General features: G+C 31.7%; 1 protein-coding gene and 1 long non-coding RNA gene across 5 annotated transcripts in view; one reads left to right on the forward strand and one right to left on the reverse strand.

The window, feature by feature from the left end:
* Positions 1 to 743: 743 nt before the first annotated feature.
* The window catches only part of LOC143229655 (uncharacterized), a 73,591-nt gene continuing 49,020 nt past the window's right edge, over positions 744 to 25,314 (forward strand). For both annotated transcript variants that reach the window (XR_013015981.1, XR_013015982.1), the window contains exon 1: positions 744 to 2,372. This is a non-coding gene — a long non-coding RNA (uncharacterized LOC143229655). The remainder of the gene's footprint in view (positions 2,373 to 25,314) is intronic.
* Positions 2,573 to 25,314, reverse strand: part of LOC143229654 (solute carrier family 2, facilitated glucose transporter member 1-like) — a 53,773-nt gene continuing 31,031 nt past the window's right edge. For 2 of the 3 annotated variants that reach the window (XM_076462264.1, XM_076462265.1), the window contains exons 2-11: positions 21,029 to 21,127; positions 14,027 to 14,312; positions 13,507 to 13,677; positions 12,506 to 12,613; positions 10,213 to 10,301; positions 9,989 to 10,087; positions 8,827 to 9,039; positions 8,086 to 8,161; positions 7,489 to 7,616; positions 2,573 to 7,089 (exon numbers count right to left, since the gene is read on the reverse strand). In XM_076462264.1, coding sequence (XP_076318379.1) covers positions 6,946 to 7,089; positions 7,489 to 7,616; positions 8,086 to 8,161; positions 8,827 to 9,039; positions 9,989 to 10,087; positions 10,213 to 10,301; positions 12,506 to 12,613; positions 13,507 to 13,677; positions 14,027 to 14,312; positions 21,029 to 21,127 — 1,413 coding nt within the window. In that variant the 3' untranslated portion in view covers positions 2,573 to 6,945. Of the gene's footprint in view, positions 7,090 to 7,488; positions 7,617 to 8,085; positions 8,162 to 8,826; positions 9,040 to 9,988; positions 10,088 to 10,212; positions 10,302 to 12,505; positions 12,614 to 13,506; positions 13,678 to 14,026; positions 14,313 to 21,028; positions 21,128 to 24,863; positions 24,993 to 25,314 lie in introns of those variants that run through there. The other variant, XM_076462266.1, reaches the window with a different exon arrangement.

The raw sequence follows: 25,314 nt of genomic DNA on the forward strand, positions 1-25,314 counted from the left end.
GAGGGGGTGATATTGCAATCCGGTCTGCCAAACATGAAGTGAAGATAACGTAGTCCTTTCTTATACCCTACATGGATGTCAGTTCCCACTAGATGGGTTTTGGATGCAACTGACTTGTCATGTATGGTCCATTACACCTTACACCTTTGGGTACATACTTTTACTTTCACTCACACTGCTATTTTCAACGGGATTGAGGTTCCAATATCATGTCGTTTTCTCTCCTTTGTTCCTTTCATTTTCTATCCATGCTTGCAACACTCCCTTCTTCACTGGTATAAATGTAGTGCAGTCTTACATATAGAATACTTTACTACAATAATCTCCTTGTTTTTAGTGCTCAGACCAGTTCCTTTACCCATTCAGTTTGGGATTCTAGTTATATCTTTAAAAGAAGATAAGTTACTGTATTAGATGTTATAATTTTCATACACTAAAAATATATTTCCAACAGGTTCTTACCTCTCATCCTTTCTCCCCACTAAAAGCCAATACTTCCATTTTCCGCCAAAATTCGCAGTGATATTTGGTAAAATTGAATAGAAGAATTCACATATGTGAGATTAGTTTATTGCATTCCTTTTGGTGGAGGGTTATTGCATAATGATTTACATGTGAGACACAGTTAAACCACATTGATGGTGAGATATGTGCGAGCTCAAGGCTTGTGGCATATGAAAAATGTTTGCATATAGAGGGCAGCACTGAGTAGTCATACCCGTAACTATGAGAGAAGATGTGTGTGCGTGCAAACGTATAGATTAGATCAGCTTCGAACAAATGAAATTTGATTAATTATCTATATAGATACAGCTAAGGCTACTTACTAAATTGCTGCATTATGTTGATTGAAATCGGTTATACAACAATACCAGTTCGACCTGATTTGGTAATGAACAGAAGAGGTAATTGGTCTTAACAGCAAGTGGAAATATAGTTGAAGTAAGAGATAATCTGAAATTACACACACTGTAGAGAACTTCTCTATACCTCATAAGGTGTGGATGATTTATACTAAAGAAAAGTGCATACTAAGAACTGATTTCAGCCAAGAAGATGAATAGGTGATTAAGCTAGTTCCAGACAGGTTCTCAGTCCATGAGCAAGAAATCTCCTGTGCACTACCTGATAATTACGATACGAGGGAGTTGAACTTCCAGTGACAACTGGGAAGAAGGTCATTGTTTCACCAAGAAGTGAAATACTCACACCAAGCATTGTTAAGAATAAATCTAAATCAAATGCTTATTTAGATAGTGGAATCAAACATTCTGGTATGTTCTATTTGTTTGTTTTGAATTTTGTGCAAGGCTATCCAAGAGCTATCTGCACTAGCATCACTAATTTACAAGTGAAAGACTAGAGGGAAGGCAGCTAAAGTCATCACCACCCACCATAAACTCTTGGGATACTCTTTTACCAACGAATAGTAAGACTAACCATAGCATTAAAGCATCCCCATGGCTAAAAAGGTGAATATGTTTGGTTGTACATGGTTTCAAACATGTAACCACCTGTTCATGCTTGGCTTGATATGTTTTAAAGATTCATGGTTGGAACAGCTTTTGTGGATCTTAAAAATAGAGATGACATACATGGCATTAACTAGTAAAGATTTAAATCAATTTATGGTAAAATAAAAGCCACTATGATGTTCATAACGATATGGTATGGCTGTACAAGTCCTGCCCTTAAAAAAGGATGAACTGAAAAATTAAGCAGATGTTGTAAAGGGATAAGTGTTGCACTGAAAGTGACTAATAGCGTGGTTTACAAAAGAACAGGCATTCTAAGCCAAAGGTCATACACCATGATTGTTTTTGAAAGCACCCCATTAAGAGAAGTGCAATCTAGGTGGCTTCAGAAAATTTGCTAGTGAAAAGTCAACCTGCTGAAGATACTAAGGTTCTTATTGAGATCAATTCTACAGGACCATGAAGAGACTTGGTCAAACATCTACTCAGGGACAGTTCCCCAGATAACAGTGCAGAAAATGAGAACAAGGGCAAGAAGCCACCACGTCTGTATACTATAACCCCTGGTGAATGAACAGTGTAGTGTTGTTTTGTTTTTTGTATTAGGATTGTTGAAGTAATTTCACAGTCCAGAAGAGAGCAGTGCAGTGGTGTAAGGTATAGTTTCAAAATTTTGGTTGAAATATTTATGTGATAGATGGAGCTGCTTATCATGATGAGATGCAATAGCTAGAATGTTCTGAATGTTAAGAATGAAGAAGTATTATAAAATATCTAAAAACAAGGTCAATACAATTACAGATAATGACTTATAAACAAGTTGAAGAGAACTCGTGGAGTGTATCAGTTTTATGTTAAACAGTGAAAGGTATATCATCTACTATTCATGTATAAAAGGTAAGTTATATCTTTGTTTGGTGTAGGTACCATTAATGATAAATATTTGCTGAAATGTTTATAAAATTAGGCCTACATCTTGTGTTAAAGTGAACATAATCTGTATAAAATATTATAGAAAAAAATTAATTAATTTTTTATCATTACATGGACTGGATTTCTCATTATTTTTACCAAATAATTAAAAAAAACATCAAGACTTTCTAAAAGAGCAAACTGTAATTTGAAAGCTCACACTTTCATTCATTTATTTATTTTAAAACCTGTGGTACAAAAGTCTTCTAGTTTATTAACAAGCAATTAATACAGAAAACTAAATACTTAAGAAATATATCAACATTTCACATAAAATAAACGTTGTAAACAATCTGTTAAAATAAACATAGAAAACATCATATTTGTTCTAAACAAAATGAAAAAAAATCCTTTAAGACCTGCTTCTAAAAACTAATCCATGCTCAGTGAAGTAAACCATAAATCTATTGATATGTAATGATGGAAAAACTTCTTATGAATGATTGCATACACATATATCTTGTATAAAGAGTTATCTTTTTCAAGTGAATCTCTCACATAACAGACTGCTGACACCCATCAGTGAACAATCTGAATATCATGGTTACTTCTTTTTTTTTTAATAAACATGAATTACACTGTATAGCAGACAAAAGTTTAACCCAATTTTCACTGTTCTTAAGATTTTTTAATCATTTTACCTAAAAAATCAATCATTGAAGCAAAAGAAAATTTGTAAAATTGTTTTACACATTAGAATAAAAAATATTTTCAGTACAAAACTACGTTTGTTTTGAAACAGTAATCATGTGTTCTGCATTCCCTATTTGTAAATCAAAAGCTAAGTTTTATAAGTGGAATTCTATAGTATTAAAAAGGTCAAACATTGTTTTGGAAGAAAATTTTCAAAATAATAAAATGCCATCACTAACATGGGAACGTTTTCTTTATTCAGTAAAGAGTAAAACAGTATTAACAATAAACCCCTTTGTGTTTATTTCAAAAACAACACTTTCTACTTAGTGGATGTTTGTGAATGTTTCACACTTCCTTTTTTACAATGATAAAAATGGGTGAGATGGTTACTTGTTAGGAATGGGTCAAATATCTGATGCAGTTCAAACAGATATTAATAATTTTGTGGTGAATGAAATAAACAAATAGCATTTCCATCTACATATAGTTTCACAATTTTACATAAACGTAAAGTTACTTGCACGTGTGTCAAAGGTAAGAGATTCTACATCAACTTGCCTCATACAAAATATTTACATGCCTCTGCAGGGTTCAAAAGCTATATTTTAATTCACAGAGATTCCAGTACACTGATCAAGCTTCCACTTACTTCTATAACTTACCTTACCACTCATAAAAGCTGACCTGTTAAAACACATGTATCTAAGTTGTTGTTTTTTTGGTCCCATTGGTAAAGGTATGAATATCATTTTAAAATATTGTCCTTGAGATTTGGAGGAAAGGCCAAGAACAACAGTTCCAAAGTCAAAGTTTAGTTCAATGACTCTGCAAACTTACTCCTAGGCAAACATCCTTTAGGGGTGATCTTGCAGGCATATTTTAGCCCACCCCCATACTCAAAATTAATAAGAGTGGACAAGGAACAATATCATACAGATAAGGCACCCTCAATCTATCTGCTAAGTTCAATCCTGCTATCTCCAAAACTGTAAGAGGAGTTCAAAGACAAATTCACAAACACACAGTATGAATTAATATAGCATAGTAGCATTTTTTTTTGGTATTAAGGACTGGAGGCCCTTGTGGTTGTAATACAGATAGGTGTCACATAAACACTATTTTATTTTATTACAACTATTTTGTCAAAGATCAAAACCACACCTGCAGCAGCACAAACACCAAGCACAGTTCAGTTTTATATTCTCAACAAGAAACTGGGAGTGTAAAACACTGTAACACTCCTGGAACTGAACACCTCCGTGTAGATACTTATTAAATTTTCAAAGGATAATTGCTAAGTAATAAGTTTCATAATGTTAGAAAACTTGGAGATTCAAGAAGTCTTGATAGAAATGAATAAAAATCATAATCTGAGTACTTTCAAAAGGTGGACCTTTCTTCTTCAATTTGCCCTTTAAGTAACAAGTTTAATACTATATTATAATGAAGTTGTAATTCATGAATAAGGCTACATCTGTTATCCTATCCAAAAATATCAAAATCTAATCAGATGTCAGTAGTCTGATATTCAAAACCCAATATCCAACATAAACTACTATTTGTCCCATAGTTGTGTTATAACTTTTGTCTTTATAAGTTTACTGTATACATTTGAATATAGAGAATATTTACTCTATTAACGTTAAACTTTAATAATAGCAATCCAAGTACTACAAACGTACTCCTCAACACTAAGAACAACAATTATATATATGTAACCTGCTACTGAAATGTGTTAGCGCCAATGACATTTTGGCACACTAAGATGAATCTTTCCATCAGAACAGTTGTTTCCCAATGAATTATGTACCTCCTAACTATGTTTGTGATGGTTACCTAACATATTGTAGTGTAAGATTTTAGAAAAGTATAGATGGACTAAAAAAATTATGTCATCTTTTTATTCCTTTCAGCCATAAAAAGATAAAGTTAATAGGACAGCATTTACTGTATAAAATCATCATAAATACACCTAAAATCAGTACACAAGGTTTCAGAATGAAGCATTTTCCAAAGTTCTAATTAGTATAAAAACAAAGAACAAATACACATCATTTATATTTTGTGTTGATATAATGAAATAACCATTTCATATTCTCTAATGTCAAAATTTTATTATTTTATCAAAATGCATGACTAATTAATTTTTATTAATTACTGATTGTGATATGTACAAATGTATGCAACAAGTTTAAGATTTATTATTAACAAAACATTTAATCTCAATTTCTAATGTTAGTGATCTTAATGTCACTATTTTTTTTAACTTGTAATGAATTCTATTACACACCAAAGGTGATATATATATAAAAATATAATTAGTTCCAAACTACAGAAAACAGGGGTAAAAGGTATATATTATATAGTTCAACAACAACAATTTTTAACACAATCTTGACATGAGGTTCAAACAAATTTTAAATCAAGTATTACTTTCAGTGCTTGAAATCAAAGTAACATAAAAAAAATTTTTTTAATTTTCTTGCATTAATTTATAATAACTTAAAGCCTAATATTTTGGGTCATATGCATTGGTTGCATCCATTCTAAAGATGTACAAGGGGAAATATTGTGCAAAATGCTTACAACATTTAGCTGTAAAATTTGTATGCTCATGGGTCTTAAATCAGTAATTATCCAGTGGGGGTGAAAGTTATTCTAGTGGCAAAAATAATTCAGTGAATAATTGTAATTATAGTGATATAAAATTGGTAGACTATTTAATTAGTGCAACTTGTTGTAAACATTTAAAAGAACAAAATTACTTCAAGAAAAAAATTTTAGGAGTGTGTTTTCTCAAAGCAAAGTCACATTGAGCCATCTACTGTGTCTACCAAGGGGAATTGAACCTCTGATTTTAGCATTGTAAATCCAAAGACTTACTGCTATCCCAGTGAGGGACCATTTCTTAAAACGCATAGATTTTATGAAAAGAAATAAGTTTGATGCATTATATATAACAAGTTGAAAAACTGTGAAATACATTTATGGATGAATTATACTCAAAACATTTTTATTTTCCACATATTAGTATGTTTAGTTCGCTTTGTGGGCATTTTTGACACATTTACCGAGTATTTTTATGGTATAATTATTTATCATCATTCACATTCACTAAATATGTATTTATTTTGTATAACTTCCTTTAAGCTTTTGCAACCACACTTATACCAAAGTCTCTTAGGGAGCTATTATGTTAAATTTGATAAAATGATTGTGGTAAAGTACCAATGCTAATACAGAATGACTATGGCATGTTTAAAGTATGCTTTGCAAACATATATGATACATTAAACATTTTCAATATCCCAAAGTGTACCAGAAAATATAATAAAAAAAACTTATTTTGATGTTCATTCATTTATTTTACAAGACTTGATTCCACTACAAAAATAACTGAAACCCAGCCATCTTTTTTTAAAAAAATATGTTTAAAATTACTAATTTTTTAAAAAATGGCATAGTTAGTGAATTTAGTTTTAATAAACTTGTATTTAGTCTAAAAACTAAAAGCCAAAAGTAAATAATTAATGTATTTATTATTTTTAGTGTAGACAACCATCTTCTATGGAAGAAATATAAATTTTTGAGACTCTTAATGATGACCTTTGCAGACCATTTTGTACATAAAAAAGCTACCATTCTTGTTCGTCCGTGTTACTATTCTAATAAAAGAAACATCAAAGCATAGTTTGGTACAATTTGTGATAGGAACAACTGCAATTTGTGGCAAAAAATGTGTTGTGTTTCTAAGATTTACTTTATAATTCAAGTGAAATGACTGGAAATATTTCTAGATGTGCTAAATTTCATCTTGTAGGATGTTTAACTTGCTCCAACCAGTATATTTGCAGCAATTATCTCATTGATAGGCCTGTTGCCTAAACATTGAAGTAATTTCCTCAATTGTTTTGTTTTTAGTTTCAGGAACCCTTTTGTAAGTAAAAATCCAGAAAATAGCCAGAAGAACTGTAAAGAGAAGAAATGTGTAGTCTCCCAGAATAGTCTGTAAGATAGGAGAAAAACATTGTTTTAAAATTCTATTAAGAAACTAAAATAATTGATGTTATTATTAATAATCTGAAAGTAATCAGTACTTTCTAGTTGCCCATGAATAATATAACTAATTTATTACAATTAGACTTAATTATGTTCAGTACTCTACGTTAAGCATTAATACATACACATTCTGATGACAGTAACTGTTACTGTTTGACAAACTTGCTGACTGTAGTGATTATTTTACATTAAAATAATTAAAAATTTGAGTTAAAAAAATCAAACTTCCAACTTAAAAGTAGATTTGATGTGAAAAAATTTTGTGCAAAACATCACATGTGACACATTGCATATCTTGAAGTAGTAATTTCAATATTATATGTTAATAAGTAGTGCAAACACTTACTTTTAAAGGCAAGAAACTTAATCCTACTACAAAGTTGGCACTCCAGTTCACTGCTACTGCAATACTGGTGGCTATTGCACGTGCACCTTGACCAAAAAGCTCAGTAACCAGAAACCATGGAATTGAACCTTTTTATAAAAACAAAACATCCAGAACAAATGTCAAGTCTTCTGACTGATAACAGAAATAAGTGCAAAATGTTAAAAATTACTGACAAAAGTAGCATAAAAGCTAATCGAATCAGTGTAACATATTCACATTTGTGGTCAATGGACTAACATTATCAATATTTACTTCACATATATATGATTATGTTTACTTCACCTGTATATGAATAAGGATGACACATTGTCTCATTTTGGTTTATACAAGTAATAATAAAAAAATCAATGTTTACTTTACTTTGTGCTTGTTCTAACTCATTAGTGTTAAGGTTTTAAACTTTTTTTATGATTTTAATGTGTTAACTATAAAGACTAAACGTTAGTGCTTCAAAATTATTATAAATTAAATTTCCCTGTGTGTTTACAAATAATTAACACTAGTAAACTTTGAATATTGTGTTAATTAGACTACTATAAAATTAAAATTTCATACCTGGACCAGTAGCAAACATTATAACAAATCCAATCACCCAGATAATACTCAGATATGACAGCCATGGTACGGATGTCTGGAAGATAAAATTTGAAGAAGGATTTTTATAACTAAAAATAATTGACTGATCTAACAGCTTATACCTTGTATCTACATGCTCTATGCTTCAAATATTTCAACAAATCTCATAACCATATATACAATTCTCTTATAGCAAACTGGTGATATTAGGCTATACAGATGAACAATTGAGAAAGAATTTGATTATATTTTAAGCTTTTTTCTTTATATTCTATTTGTAGTTATACAGGTGAACTTAAAATCAAATAGCTTTTTTTTCATTGCACAAAACAGATCTAAGAAACAATTACATGACACAAATGAAATCATGAAAAAATGCTTGTTGGATTATGAAAATAAAACATTTAGTTTCATTTACAATTTCACCCAGTTGCTTTGGTGAGTTGAAGGTTTCTTATACTAAAACTTAGGTTTTAATGTGCATGGTGGATCAAACAAAAAGGGCACAATGTGTTGCTTTGCACTTAACAACAAAGAAATATTTACATTTAATATTTCAATTCTAAGTATCAAACTTTAACCTCTAATCTAAAACACAAATATAACCATTATTTCTTGTCTATAATAAAACAATTAGTATGCCTAATATGTTTTCAACATTATAATCACCAATTTATAAATATTAAAAATTCATAACAAGGTAGTAACCATTAAACCTACCTTCAAAGCCATACAAATGGTAAGCAAGACAGTAATAATTCCCATGCCACCAAGGCCCACTAAATGTAGGGTTCGACGTCCTGCTTTTTCTACTAAGACTAAAGAAACAATTGTCATCAGGACGTTGATGCTGCCCATACCTAGGGTAGCATACAAAGCAGTTTCTTTGTCTAGTCCAGCACTTTCAAAGATTTTAGTAGAGAAGAAGATAGCCTAAAAGTTGAAATAATTTTGCAGATCTATCAAGTGCTTTTAAAACAAGAAATGTTAAATTAAAGCTATATATATTTATGAATAATTATGAAAAAAACAGATCTACAACTTAATATATACATGTTAAAATACATAAATAAAAACGTGTACAACATGTGTAAAATTTATTTTATGTTCAGGTTGAAGTAAATGTTAATTCTTATAAGAGTTACATGTACATATGTGAGACAATAATACATTAGAGACAGTAAGATCCATTACAGACTACTAATTACAAGTCATAATGCATAACAAGACATGTAAGTGTAGATGTAATTTAATTAATACTGATTAGTTGTAAATCAAGCTGAAAGTATAATGATTTTTGGTAGGAAATGTAAACCAGTTGACATTCAGAATCTTAGAGCAACTAGACTGCACTGATACATTGTTTCTGAAACAGATGCAGTTGCCAAGTATAAGTTAGACATACAACTTGTTTCTTATAAACAAAATTGAATATATTAGGATTTCAAATATTCATTAATTATTATCAGTTACACAACCCCTTTCAAACATGTGGTCAGCTTCCAGTCAGTTACCTCTTTCTTTCTTTGTGACCCTGACGATGACCGAAGAAGGTCGAAATGTTGTTCGCTCCTCTACATAAAATATTTTCTTGACCCAAACAAGCCGTTTTTACATATATATTTTATCTAAGATATTATCTCTTTAGTTGTGAGTAAAATAAATAAGTGTAAAAAAATTAATTTTACATCAGTTAGTAGAGCTTTTAATTATTTGAAATTTTTCATGTATCTTGCTTCTTGCCTGATACTAAATACAAAAAAGTTCAATATATTTATGTCAGATATGAAAAATATTTCATGCTTCTTATTATCATATGTAAAAGAAAAAAGTATTTCCCCAATAAAATATACATAATTGTACACCACAAAGAAGCACTTACAGCATTAATTCCAGAAAGCTGCTGAGATAACATAACTACCATTGAGATAATCAGTGGAGTGCGTAAAACACGGTTGGTCCACATTTCACGAAGAGTTACCTGTTAACATAGAATTATAGTATTGTAATAATGATAATAAAAACATTAGAGTTGCATGTTGTTGACACATTAGAATCTTCAATAACTACATTATACAAGAAAGGTGACAAACATATTTTTCTTACCTTTGGTACAAGTTTTGAGGCTTCGTACTCAGAACGCATTTCATCCATTTCTTCATGGACTTCTACTGTCCCCCTGAACCAAGTCAAAGCTATCACACAAACAACCCAAACAAATGTTATAAAGTTTTTTTTTAAATATATCATTTGAGTATGCATGTATGTGATTCAATTCAACATTTCAAAACCATTGTATCTTATATTTCAGTAAAGATTACAAATTATTTATATTTATTTTGAAACAGTTGTATTTAAAATCAAATATTAAACTCCAAAGTAACGAATGATAAAAATGTTTAGGTAAACATACTGAGCTGCAGATAAACTGATTGACCACTTTATCATAATCAATTGGATTGAGATCGAATGATTATATGGGTAAAGGAAAAACTGAAGTAGTTATCATAGAAATAATTCCATAAAAGAAGAGTACCATGGATTGTCTTAATATCATCTTGAAAGATCCTTACTTCTTACATATCACTTCAAAAATAAAGACAATTGGCAAAGATTTAATCAAGTGGCTTTGAGCTAAATTAAAAAGAAAAACACACAAAATGGAAGAGCATTTCCTATACTATTGCACCTCTAGTAACTTGCATAGCTGGAACAACACATGTAAAGTCATATGTATTATGTAGCACCTTGCACTGTTGAAACAATACATATGAATTCAGATGTGTCACATGGTTTTCTCTTTATTTTTCCTTGTGTCACATATATTATAGATACTAAAAAATAAAGACAAATATAATCAGAAGACCACCTTACATATTTCCACTCATTCAATGTCAACAGTTTGTACTGCTACAGATATTAATTCCTGCTTGCATTTGAACAGAACAGTTTCCAAACATGTTTTAAGTGCCATATGACACTTATAATGTTCTTTGACGAGTATAGTTGAAACCTGATCAATTTAAGTAAGATAAATTAACTGAGTCTGTAAATAATTTACCATTATATGTTTATTTTAACACCGACTACTGTTTCAGTTTGATGCATGTGATGTATATTGTTGAATATGTATAGCGCAAGTTCCGTCTGTTCTCTAAATTTGTAGAAAATTCTTGAGAGTAAGAATCAACAATGTTTGTTTTACGAAAACACTGGCGTGTTTTCGAACGGTGTTGAAAGTTCGAGAATTTGGCGTGATTGGTATATAAAACGGACGTGCCGAGAGACTATTATTAGTCAGCTAGAGTCAGTATACTATAAGCTTTAAAAGCTATAATTATCGTTAACGTTTATTAATCGGAAAACTATATAATTTGACCAGGAACGTTTATACATTTCGAACATTACAGCTCGTTTAACTTCGGATGTTAATAATTTCTAGGAGGACATTAAATATCTTCTGCAGTAAAAGCCAGCTTTTAAGCAGCGTTAGGCCAACCGAGCACACTAGCTCAAACAAGGTGTGACAGTATGAATTCAGAATTAATTTGCTTATTGTGGACCTGGATCATCAATAAAACATTCAGTTCTAGATCAGATATAAGACACAATATCGTCTACAAATTTGTAGAAACCGTTGTACATAAATCATTACATGCAATAACCATTATTATAAATTGTACTGTTGTTTGTATATTTGTGTTAAGAAATAAAATCGTGTGTATCACTCTTGCTAGCAAATATCATAAATTTGATACATATTGATATTGAATTAATTAACTTCCAAATTAAAAATTAAAGTTTTCGGCCATTTTAAATATTAATTCATAGTATACGTAACATAATAATCAAAGACTTGTCCGAGTATATCACATAACAAGTTATAGTTTACTGTCTGTTCACTTAACAACTTGGGGAGATATTTTTTGTCTCGGCTAGCTACAAATGGTTTACAGACACAGTTCTTTAAATACCGGATATCTTTCATTTTGATTAATACTCTAAATAGACTTCAATAATAAATGTCTTTGAACAACTAGTTGTAACAATAGTTCTTAATAATGATTTTCCTGCTGAGTTGAGACCCACTAGCATGTTCCCCTTAAAGGCTTATGCACTTGCCAATTGTATTGTATACTAGCTCTAATACAACTGCATTTCTGTAGTTATAGTCTCTGTGTTACACAAGTAAATGTATATGAATAGATTTTGCTTATTCACTTTTGTTTGCATATTTTCTTTGCTGTTTAAAGTTATAAATTATTTTCCGTTTACGTTTACTGATTCCGTATTTATTGAATGATTTAGAGATAGTGGACCTGAATACCACATAATTCATGCAACAGGTATAATATCAGTGTTTACCAAATGAACAAAATTTACCAGATCAATAACTTACCTTTTTGGGCAGCCAGTTCTTTACCTTGAAATATTAAGATATACCTGGGAGATTCAGGGCATAGTGGCATTGTAGCCAACATAAAAATTGCTGGAATCAGTGTCATACCTGAAAAATTACGTAATTCACTTATTGTTCGATTACAAATTCTTAACCATGTTCAAATATATGTTTAATGAAATTCTTGTAATGAAGGTCATTTAATACAATGTGCTAAATCATTTTCAGTCACTCCTTTTAAATCCTGTTACAAAATTGTAACAATAATGTTCTTACACAAACCCATGAAATAAAAATAGTTTTAATATCAAAATTCATTTTAAATTGTGTGTATATATATACTAAAGTAACTAATTATGTTTTGAAACATTTCAGCAGGCATGACAATGATTAAAAACAAAGACATTTAAAACAAGTTGATCAAACAGAAAAACCGACATTTGATTCAAGTTTATCCAATTGTTACAAGTACAAACTGTAAAATTTAAAATAATTAATTGAACATTCGTGTTTGTTAAATTAGTTGTACTGTGCTTATCATCCTTAGACAAAGGCAAAACATTTCGTTTTTGTTTCAGAATTTCGCGCAAAGCTACACGAGGGTTATTTGCGCTAGCCGTCCCTAATTTAGCAGTGTATTACTAAAGTGAAAGCCAACTCTTGGGCTGCTCTTTTACCAACGAATAGTGGGATTGATTGTAAGTTTATAACGCTTCTACGACTGAAAAAGCGAGCATGTTTGATATGATGGGGATTCGAACCCGCGACCCTCAGATTACGAGTTGAGCCCCCTAATCGCCTGGCCTTGTTGGGCGACGTTTTATTGATAACTACTAAGTATTGAAACATAATGCCTATTGGTTTGTCGTGAAAATAGAAAATGTTATGGCATAATAAAAATTAATAATGATTAAATGTATTCGTACACTTAAATGATTATATAATATATGAAACAAAATGACCATATCTGGAGACATATCCAGTCAAAACTAAAAATTTACCAAAAACGTATGGCCAGTGTTCTTCCGTTCCTAAAACTTGTGGGAGTCCTATAATCTGGGATATTAAGATAGTGATTGTAATCACTAACTGGTAGATTGTTCCCACAGCCCCTCGTAGATGAGTAGGGGAGACTTCGGTGAGATACATGGGTGCTAATCCAGCGTTTAGACCTATAAAGAAAATATAAAACAGTAATAACTAGTCGTTCCATGTTTATGTGTATATCTTTGTTTTGAAAATAGAAAAAAACTAATTACTTGTTTAAGCTTTGATATACTGAATAGAACAGACTAACGTATTTTCTTAAACTAAGAATTTAAAATTAATTATGGAAATTCTTTACAGCATTATTTGTGTTGAACGTAAAATGGCTGATTATGTATTGTTATTAGTGTTACGATGTTTAAAGAACGCACATTACGTAACATAATTTGCAGAAAGAAATAACTCTTTAAATCCAAATATTTTTAAATCACAAATATTTCTGTTCAAATTTCTAAAAATAAAAGCTTGTCAAACCTGCGTTTATACCAATGAAGAATCGACCTATTATGAGCATTTCATACGATTGGGCCATTTTTGAAAAACCCATTAGAGCTGCTGCAATGAAAACGAAAATATTGTTCAACAGCAACGACCTCTTTCGTCCAAATGTTTCAGCAACATATGCAGTACCCAAAGCACCCACCATCCCGCCTATGCAGAAGATAGACACCATGATTGAGAATATAAGTGTGACTGTTTGCTTTCCAGGTACTTCATTGAAACGTTCAAAATAAGTTGTATTTATGAACTCCATAACAACCTGCAAATACAAACAGGTTATTTATAATCATTGGTCATATTTAAATGATGCAATAAACACATTTAATTCTAAGAACTAATAACCGAAAACAGAGAAGAATGTATAATAACATGTGAACCATACTATATCTACTATGTTCAGTGACGACAAAAAATGTTTTTGCAATATTTATCTTCACAGTTGATAATACATTTCCACCAATTTAATAAAAAAAGTAAATGAAATATCTATTCTTAGGTATTACAGTTTCAAATAGCCTAAAACTGAGTTAAAAAATTAGAAGTTAATAAAATTTCGTAATGTATCCAATTTATAATATTGGCCAACAAGACTGATACGCACAGTTTCTTCTTTTTTAATACAAATATAGTTCAATATACAAACGATAATACAATTTACAATAATGATTATTACAAATATTTATTTATATATAAAAGTTTTACAAACAATACTGAGTCTTTTATCTTGTCTGAAACTAGATATCTCATCGAGGGTTCATGATGAGCGAATTAATTTTGAATTGATACAGATACATTTCATTTAACGAGGAGCTAGCTAGCTTTGCGTTCTTTGTTGATCGCACACGAGTTTTTTACAGCTGAAGTTATTTTACGTCTTCGTAAAAATATTAATGTTCAATGTGAATCCACTGAAGTTAAGTGGTTTGTAATGTTTAAAATTTATAAACATTCCTGGTCAAATATCTAAAGTTTCCGTTTCGTAAGCATTATTTTGCATTATTTTCACGAAATAATTTAAAATAATTTGCCCGTGTCACAGTAATAAGCTATGTAATGCGAAAATTCTCTCAATAGTTCATTGATAATTTTATGAAGTTATAATACTAAAATCTGGGATTCAATTATCCACTGTGTAAAGTGTGCAGATGGACTGGTGTGCAACTGCGCTAAAATACAAATAATTTCACACTGTAGTTAAGGCACTCGACTAGTAATCCTAGGGTCGTGGGTTCGAATCCCTGTCACACTAAACATGCTCGCCCTTTCAGCCGTGGAGGCATTATAACGTTTCAGTCAATCCAACTGTTCGTTGGTAAAAGAATAGTCCAAGAGTTGGCGGTGGGTGGTGATGACTAGCTGTCTTCCCTTTAGTCTTACACTGCTAAATTAGAGACGGCTAGTGCAGATAGCCCTCGTGTAGCCTCGCGCGAAATTCAAAACAAACCAAAACTTGTTGTTGTTCTTTTGAATTAAGCACAAAGCTACACAAAGAGCTATGTGTGCTCTGCCCACCACGGGTATCGAAACCCGGTTTTTAGCGTTTTACGTCCGCAGACATACTACTGAGCCACTGGGGGCCCCAAACAAAACTAAACGAATGTAATAGTATATCAACAACCCTAATTGTGCTATATACAGTGCCAAAGAGCCCTTCACGCAATACTAGTTAACTAAATTTCACATCTGTCCTATAGCGTTGAACTTCATTACAAGTTTTAAAGGGGTCGTTCAAATATTACGCAATACTTTAGACAGGAAGAAGACGATAATTAGCTGATTGAATGTTACTGGGAGGGGACGGTATCTGTAAGCGCTACGCAACAAAATTTTGATCAACTGAAAAGTCCTCCGGTAACTTTATGTACTTACACAGTAAATAAGCCAGATGTGGCTTAGCTCTGAACCAAACAACAACAACCATATTACTTCTTTAAGGCACCTTTTAATTAATCCACGGTAGCACATAACTTTATTCATAAATAAAGTACTCATAACACGTAAAAAATGTTCTCAACCCAAACGAGTGGTTTTTACATATATAAAGTACTCATAAAATGAAATTGGGACGCACACACACACACACACACTAACTCACATGCTCAATACACAACCATATATATGTATCACAGTAGTATGTGTGTGTAACGATAACGACTTTTTTGTGTGTAAAATTTAGTGTAATCACAATTTTTGTAGCTGTTCACATTTAACGAACTTTGTCCTGAAATATCCTTAGAGTTCTTGCGTTCTACAACGATTTGTTAATCAAGAACTCGCGAGACATGAGGGGCAGGTGGTTAAGGCACTCGACTCGTAATCTAATGGTCGTGTCCATCGTGTAGTTTTGCGCGAAATTCAAACGAAACACTAGACACGAACTTATAGAAACAATGCAAATAAACATCAGAACACAAATAAAACAACAAAAACAAGATAAAGGGGCAACTACTGCTCAAAACTAAATGATAAAACTGATCCGAAAAAATTCTGGTCACATCTTAAAAGACTCACCAATAAAAATACAGTAACAAAGAAATATCCTTCACTTGAACATAATTATACTATAGCACACACAAATAAAGAAATGGCCGAAGCTTTCAAAGATCAACTCCAAAATACTTTTAAAACTCACACTGATCCAGATATGGATACATATTTCTTCAATAAAGTCACTAATCACATATTAAACAATAAACATCAATTTGAACCAATTTTTCCAATAAACATAACTGATACAAATACAAGTTCCAACATAGATTATGTAAGCACGTTACTAACAAATGAAATATACCTTCAAGAACTACTCGAAGCAATAAAAAACACAAAAAACAAAGCACCAGGTGAAGATGGAATACAAGCTATCCTTCTAAAAAAGGGCACTCCGAAATTGTTTGACCACCTAAATTTACTTTTTAACCTATCTCTACCCTCAAGATACATCGCAGTTTCTTGGAAGCTTGCAAATATATTAATGTTCCATGAGAAAGGAAAGCCAGCAAATAAACCTAATAGCTTCCGACCAATCAGCCTGACCAGCTGTGTAGGCAAAATTCTTGAAAAAATAATCAGTAATAGACTCTCCAAATTCTTGGAGATAACATCAAAATTACCAAAAGAACAAAATGGATTCAGGAAATTTAGACAAACGACAGACCACCTAATCAGATTAACCGAAACCATAATAGATAGCTTCAATAAAAAGGAATGTACTGTCGCTTGCTTCCTTGATATCGAGAAAGCATTCGACACTGTATAGCACAATGGTCTAAGGTTCCGAATGAATGAAATGGAACTACCGCGAGGAATTATTCGCTGGTTATCTAACTTTTTGTAAAATAGAAAATGTAGAGTAAATGTTGAAGGAACGTTTTCTGAGTACTTTACTCCACAAGTTGGTGTCACTCAGGGAGGGGTGGTTAGCCCTATACTCTTCATCATGTATGTAAACAATATGCCACTGAAGGATCCGAATCATGGATTCTCTTCACAGTTCGCAGATGATGTGGCAGTCTGGAAAAGTGCCGCAACACCCACGATAGCAGCCACTAACATACAACCACAACTAAATAGTATAAGTGAATACTGTCAAAAATACAGAATAAAAATAAACACAGCAAAAACACAACTCGTAGTCTTTATGAAAATTGACAAAACACAAAAAACAACAGCCAGAATTATATATGAATGGCACACTACTTCAGACTGTCCCATCGGCAAAATTGTTAGGTCTGACCTATGATTCAAAACTAACTTGGATCAATCATGTGAACGAAATTAAAAATAAAGTCTGGCGAAGAACTAACTATGCTAGGAGTCTAACTGGTAAAAACAGTGGAGCATCTACAGATAACATACTAAAAATCTATAAAACATATATTAGACCTGTAATAGATTATGCAGCTCCAGCATGGATAATTGTAAGCAATGAGATAATTAATACCAAACTACAAACAATCCAAAACACACTCCTCACAACTGCATACAGAGTTCCAAGAACTATATCATCTCAGTTCGAACATACCAACCATACCCGATAGACTCCTACATTGTACAATAATGTACTTTAATAAGAATTGGATGAAAAACGAATTACTATGCGAACTAGACAGGTATCTCATACATGATGAAGCTAGTCCTAAATATCTCTCCCCAGTTAATTTATATTTTAAATATAAAAATAAATAAAAAATATATATAAATAATAATAAAAAATATATATACATATATGTATATATGTATTAAACAATAAAAAAAATGCCACCAACAAACTTGACATTCTGCTGATAGAATAAAATAATCACTATATATGAGCCACAATACATGTACATTGCCCTGAAAAGGATCAAACTAATATTCAGTTCTACAATTATAAATACCAATCCGTCAAGAACATAAGTACGGGAAGGAGGAAGAGGTCATAGAGAACCTGAGGTCTCACAAATATAAAGAAAATATTAAAACATATGCTGATTAAGCTAGTGTGCTACCTTAACATTTATCACTCATAAGTGAATTTCGCTACATTAAATAATTCGTTTGTTTATTGTTTGTAATTAAGCTCGAAGTTACACAATAGGCTATCCGTGCTTTACCCATCGCGGTATCGAAACCCTGTGTCTAGTCCTAAGACATACCACTCTTAAAAAGAGAGGATCTTAGGGAAGTAAAGACAACTGAAAGCTAAGTTCTTATTTTTGTTGAGAAATCTCCCTTGCGGGGTCTGCATATATATATTAAATAATTATATTTTATTAAATCAAAAAGATTAGTGGCTCTTGATTTAGTTAGTTAAGCTTGTATATCTTTTATTTTTAATTACTGTACTGAATAATACGCTGAATTTTTCATATTCTAATAAATTTCGAGTTACTTCGTAAATATGAAATGGTTAACATCCTTGCGAGCATTTACCACGTTAGGCTTAGACTGCGTTTTCCGTGTTGCTATAGTATCGCTCAGTGATTACTAATCTTAATCTCTGTTTCCTTGCAATAAAAGCGCAATTTCCTGTTATTTACTTTGAGGACTTGATGGGAAAAAGCAACAGCCTTTTGGATTTATTTCCTTCCTTACGTCCAAAGAAACGGCCTATCCAGTTGGGGAAAATATAATTAAAAAGTTTCTTTAATGGTAATAACATTTCCCTGGTGGTTTGTTAGTAATTATGTAAAGTACTTTATTATTATTAACGGTGTTATACTGTTTTCTTTACATGTTAAATTAACGTAAGTCGCATCTTTACCATTAAGAACAACATTATCAAAAGTTTGTTCTGTTTGTTTGTTTTTGAATTTCGCGCAAAGCTACTCGAGAGCTATCTGCGTTAGCCGTCCTTAATTTAGCAGTGTAAGACTAGAGGGAAGGCAGCTAGTCATCACTACCCACCGCCAATTCTTGGGCTACTCTTTAACCAACGAATAGTGGGATTGACCGTCACATTATAATGCTACCACAGCTAAAAGGGCGAGCATGTTTGTTGTGACAAAAATTCGAGCCTATTATTAAAAGTAGAGACGTTGATGCCTGTTTATTATATTTTACGATTATTACGAGTTCTCCATCAAGTTGAATTATTACAGTTAATACTTTCTATCATAAATATAAAATGATGCATAAATAAATAGTGATATCAGGAAGCAGAGAAAAGGAAAATAATCTATTTACATCTTCTCACCAATAGTCTATTTACATCTTCTCACCAATAGTCTATTTACATCTTCTCACCGATAGTCTATTTACATCATCTCACCAATAGTCTATTTACATCATCTCACCGATAGTCTATTGACATCTTCTCACCGATAGTCTATTTACATCATCTCACCAATAGTCTATTTACATCTTCTCACCAATAGTCTATTTACATCTTCTCACCGATAGTCTATTTACATCATCTCACCAATAGTCCATTTACATCATCTCACCGATAGTCTATTTACATCTTCTCACCAATAGTCTATTTACATCTTCTCACCGATAGTCTATTTACATCATCTCACCAATAGTCTATTTACATCATCTCACCAATAGTCTATTTACATCTTCTCACCGATAACTAATATTGAATTACGATATGTTTACCAGACACAAAACTTGTGTGTCCAAGATTCTTATAAATATCTGTCGTTTGTACCCAGAAATAAATCGTTGCATAGTTGTTTATTGAAATGGAATATTAATTCTACACTTTTGACATTGACAATTAGATAAAAATGCATTGAGTCTGGATAAATAATTAATTAAAGATACCTTCAACTCTGTAGCAGAATTACTCGTAACAGAATGGCTACTAAATGTGCTCTAGATTTTTTCTGTAAGTTGTCCCTGTTGTACTTGTATTACAAGTACCTTCTAGATTGCATCGAAGTAACCTGATTGCCATGGCACAAATACAAACTTCTTTATAAAAACACACACAAATTATGTTATTGATAAAGTGACGATGTAAACCTTATTAGTATTACCACTGACGATTCACCTGATGTGATGTTTCATATGTAAAACCATTTGGTTTTAATAACATTTCACAGTTTTTCAGCAAAGTATTACTGAAATACTGACTTCACTTTCTGTTCTAAAATAGACATTTGGTATAAGGAACCGGTTATCAAAATACAGATATTATATTATGAGTACTGTGTAATCAATACATAACACTTTTTTATTATATTTATTATATTATTTTTTAATAAAGATATAAAGGTGTTCCTTTGTATTGGTTTATTTTGGGCTTAAGTTGTTGTATAAGTAAAGAAGCCTTACTTACACAACAATTTAAGCCCAAAATAAACCAATACAAAGGAACACCTTTATATTACAAAAATACATAACACTGTTGTTTATTGTTCTAATTCAGTAGTTTGAAACGAGGCTTGTTCTTAATTGTTTAGCCATTGTTTACTCATTCACTAAGATATTTCCATAAACCAGCCTAGTACGTGATTAATGGCGATAATATTTTGGTAAGAAACTTACATCTTGGGGAGCATTGACAACACCGGTGTTGTAGCCATGTTGAAAAGCTGAACCGAAGGCTGCTGCAACAATAGCAAACGACAGGCGGCCTGTCAGACCCTGGAAAGATAAAAAAAAAAAACATTAATTTTTTTTGTTTAGGATCACTACCTAATCTAATACACACATATACGCATATCATTTCATAAACAAAAGAACTGGTGCGTAACTTATTTCTATCACCGTTTTATACAGTCAATAACTGTGTAAAATATAGCAGTGATTAATACTGCTTAGACAACGACTAAATTAATGCATCTTTTGTCGAATGAAAGGTATAAATTATCATATAGATGTATATTTGTTCCTGTAAAACATATTCATTCTTGGAAACAATATATATGAATTGTTTATCAAAGATTCTATTACATATTTTAAAGAGGCTGCACACGAGTACTACGATCAAGTTAAGCTATTTTATTTAATATGAATACACTTAGTATAATGTAAAAAAATATCTATTTTAATATTTTAATCGAATTCAGGCAATCACTAATGTAATTAAAATCTGACAATTATAAAATAAATCTCAAAAGACTGTCTAATAATACTCTAAGACCTGCCCAGCAACGGTCAGTTGCAAACTGTCTTTGTTAATCTGGAGAGATGACCTAAGAAGGTCGAAACGTTGTTCTGTATTCTATGTTAATTAAGGCCTTAATACCCGTACCAGTAGTCTTTTGAATGTATATTTACTTCAAGTGGGTTTCTCATAATCATGACAAAACAATACTCTATGCTGAGCTAATTGTTTTCTGATGTGAAAATTAACTTTCTATAGTTTCAGTTTGATTTATTTGAAACATTGGAAACGGTCATTGTTAACATGTATTCATTTGAAGGTAATTTCAATCACTTTGATAAACTGTATTAATGTGAAGGAAACAGATTGATTATTGATATTTGTTTAACTGGTAACAACAGTGTAACTTATCTTGTTAACGTGTATTCATTTGAAGGTAATTTCAATCACTTTGATAAACTGTATTAATGTGAAGGAAACAGATTGATTATTGATATTTGTTTAACTGGTAACAACAGTGTAACTTATCTTGTTAACGTGTATTCATTTGAAGGTAATTTCAATCACTTTGATAAACTGTATTAATGTTTGATTATTGATATTTGTTTAACTGGTAACAACAGTGTAACTTATCTTGTTAACGTGTATTCATTTGAAGGTAATTTCAATCACTTTGATAAACTGTATTAATGTGAAGGAAACAGATTGATTATTGATACTTGTTTAACTGGTAACAACAGTGTAACTTATCTTGTTAACGTGTATATTAATTCGTTGTAACTTGATACCTTGAAACTTCTTATTATATTTAGGTTTTATCAATAATATTTCCATTTTGAAGATTACCCATATACACAAAAACTAAATCGTCCAGAACTTGCACGAAGAGCACGAGTGTCATTAATAGGGTTGAAAAATGGAAAGTTGATGGAAGGTTTAGTCCACTACAAAAGAAAGATAACACGTATTTTCCTTTTTTTCTCATTTGTAATAAAGGTACATTTTAAGTATTTCTATCATTGACACAAACAAGTCTATTAACACTTTCATTTCAATTTATTGATATGTTGGTTTCTTCTATTACTAATTATAAGTTATAATATTTTGCCTGAATGTTCAAGCTCTTTCATTTACATATTTTCAATAAGATCTCTCGCGTTAAACTTAGTAAGTTTGAATAAATCAATCTCAATTTATTTACTATATCTAGTGCCAACAAGGCCTAGTGGGACACGATAAACGCAGTATTAGTTGGGAAACTATTTATATTAGTAAACCGCAAATCAACAATCATTTACGCCATTACAAATATGAAATAGATAAGGATTATTTAACAGTATATTACTGTATTTATTTTAACGTTATATATTAAATATAATTTTATCGAATAAATTTACTTATTACTCAAAAGAACTGAAGAAGGGTGTTTGTGTAGATTTTAAACATTTCATATGTTTATATGTTATTTTAGTTTTTACAAGTTGTCTCGTGGTGTGGAATAATAAATTTGTATCAGAAAAGAAAATGTACATTTCTTCATCAGGGATAAGTCTATTAAATTACACTCATAAAAACAGTTTAAGGAAAGCCAGTTGTGACGTCAAGATGAAAATTATGTATGTCCGAGAAAGAAGATAATAGTATTAATTTTAAAAAAAAAAATGTAACCACTTAACAGCCACAGAAACGGGTTAAGCAATGATTATGTTAAATGCAACTTTGGCTGGAGGCCAAACTCTTGGAACAATGATTCCTCAACCAATAGAAGTACCAGAATGTGGGGGCCTGATTTTCACGCAACACATTCCAGATTTTGTTGTTGTTTCTTTTTTTTACAATGTGGTTGCTTTAGCTAGTAGAATAAGCTATGTCGATGGTGGCAGTACATGTACAGTTACACAACTGTAATAAATTTCAATAAAGTCAGTAGCAAAGACGCTACGTTTTCGTGAATCTGTGAATTATTTTACAACTTTAGTCAGTGTTATTTAATGACCTTATAAACATTATGGTTGTGTGAAATAATAAATAAATGGTATAATAATATATTGATGAATAATTCTATGTTATAACCAGTGGTGAGGGTGGGAAGAGCAAATAATGTTCATACTACGGTTTCTCAACCTTTATAAATCTTTGCAGGAGGTTTGTTTGTTTTGGAATTTCGCACAAACCTACTCAAGGGCTATCTGCGCTAGCCGTCCCTAATTTAGCAGTGTAAGACTAGAGGGAAGGCAGCTAGTCATCACCACCCACCGCCAACTCTTGGGCTACTCTTTTACCAACGAATAGTGGAATTGATCGTCACATTATAACGCCCCCACGGCTGAAAGGGCGAGCATGTTTGGCGCGACCGGGATGCGAACCCGCGACCCTCAGATTACAAGTCGCACGCCTTAACGCGCTTGGCCATGCCGGGCCTTTCGCAGGAGGACCCTAAGCTGGTAGTTACGCCACTAATTACACTTATTTATATGTACAGTTAGTAACGGGTATGTTTAGAATATAATGCTTTGTCATTAGTTCTAGTAGAGCTTTATATAAAGATTCGTTAATAACAATAATTTCGATTTGGCACATTAGATAATACATAATTAAAATGTTCTAAAGGTGTGAACGTTAAAATGAACTGACATTATTATTAAATGATTTACATACAGAATATCTATGAATGGGAAAAAAGTTTATAAAAATAAAGATCTATTTTGGAAAAGTAAGTTTAATTTAAAGGCAGCGGAACAAATTGGGGGGGGGGGCGCACGTTATTTGCTATGTTAACTTTGGCCATTTATTTGAAAATAGCTAGCAACTTTCCATACACGTCTCTATTCCCTACTCAAAAGGGCACTCTGCCATAGGGTCATAATTTTGAGGGGACCACAACATTCCTCTCCATTTCTTCCATTTGTGGTTTATTTTAACTAAAGTACAAAATATAAACTTTAATTAACAATCAATCTAATTAATGCAGTATAATTATAACAGCATTGAAAAAAACTTCTCCGGCGATCTTGTAGTGAGCTTAGAATTTTATAACTCTAAAATGTGGTGTTCGATCCTCGTAGCTGATACACCATAGATAACCAATGAGTAACTTTGCAAGAAAGCAAACAAACTAAACATTGATTGCAGAGCTCGAATCTCGAAAGAAACACTTCCTGTGACCATAATTAAGTGAAAGTTAAAAACAAATGATATATACGTACTATAGTATATTTATTGGCGAATAACAAAAATTGGAATGTAATTAAACAAACAAATTGTATTACTTACAGGTGTTCTAATGTAAGGCATGGTTACTTCTTAAGTCTGCGAATAAAAACTTATATTTATATTCACACGTATAAATGTGGTATCTGCAGAAGTTATGCTGAATTCTGACAAAACACGGCTTACTTGTACACATACTCACGTGATCGCACACCCATTGACGTCACAGCCAGTAGAAATGAAGCTTACTTCATCGAATTTAGACACTCCCTCTTTAGGAAACAGCACTGATGTGTTTTTAGATTTGGTGCTTGATGGATTAAACGTGCGGTACGGCTTTATCTTAAAATGCAGACACATCCTAGTCTACAGAGGAGGCAAGATAAAAATAAGTATAGGCTCTTGAGGAAATGAGTATTCTGTTCTAGAGAAAATCACTTCGAAGCACGCAGATGTTAGTGCGGCTGTTAGGAGCAGTGACTTTGGGTGCTGTCAACCTCGGCGATGCTAGCCG

The sequence above is a fragment of the Tachypleus tridentatus genome, chromosome 10 (assembly GCF_004210375.1).
Source record: "Tachypleus tridentatus isolate NWPU-2018 chromosome 10, ASM421037v1, whole genome shotgun sequence".
Lineage (NCBI taxonomy): Eukaryota > Metazoa > Arthropoda > Merostomata > Xiphosura > Limulidae > Tachypleus > Tachypleus tridentatus.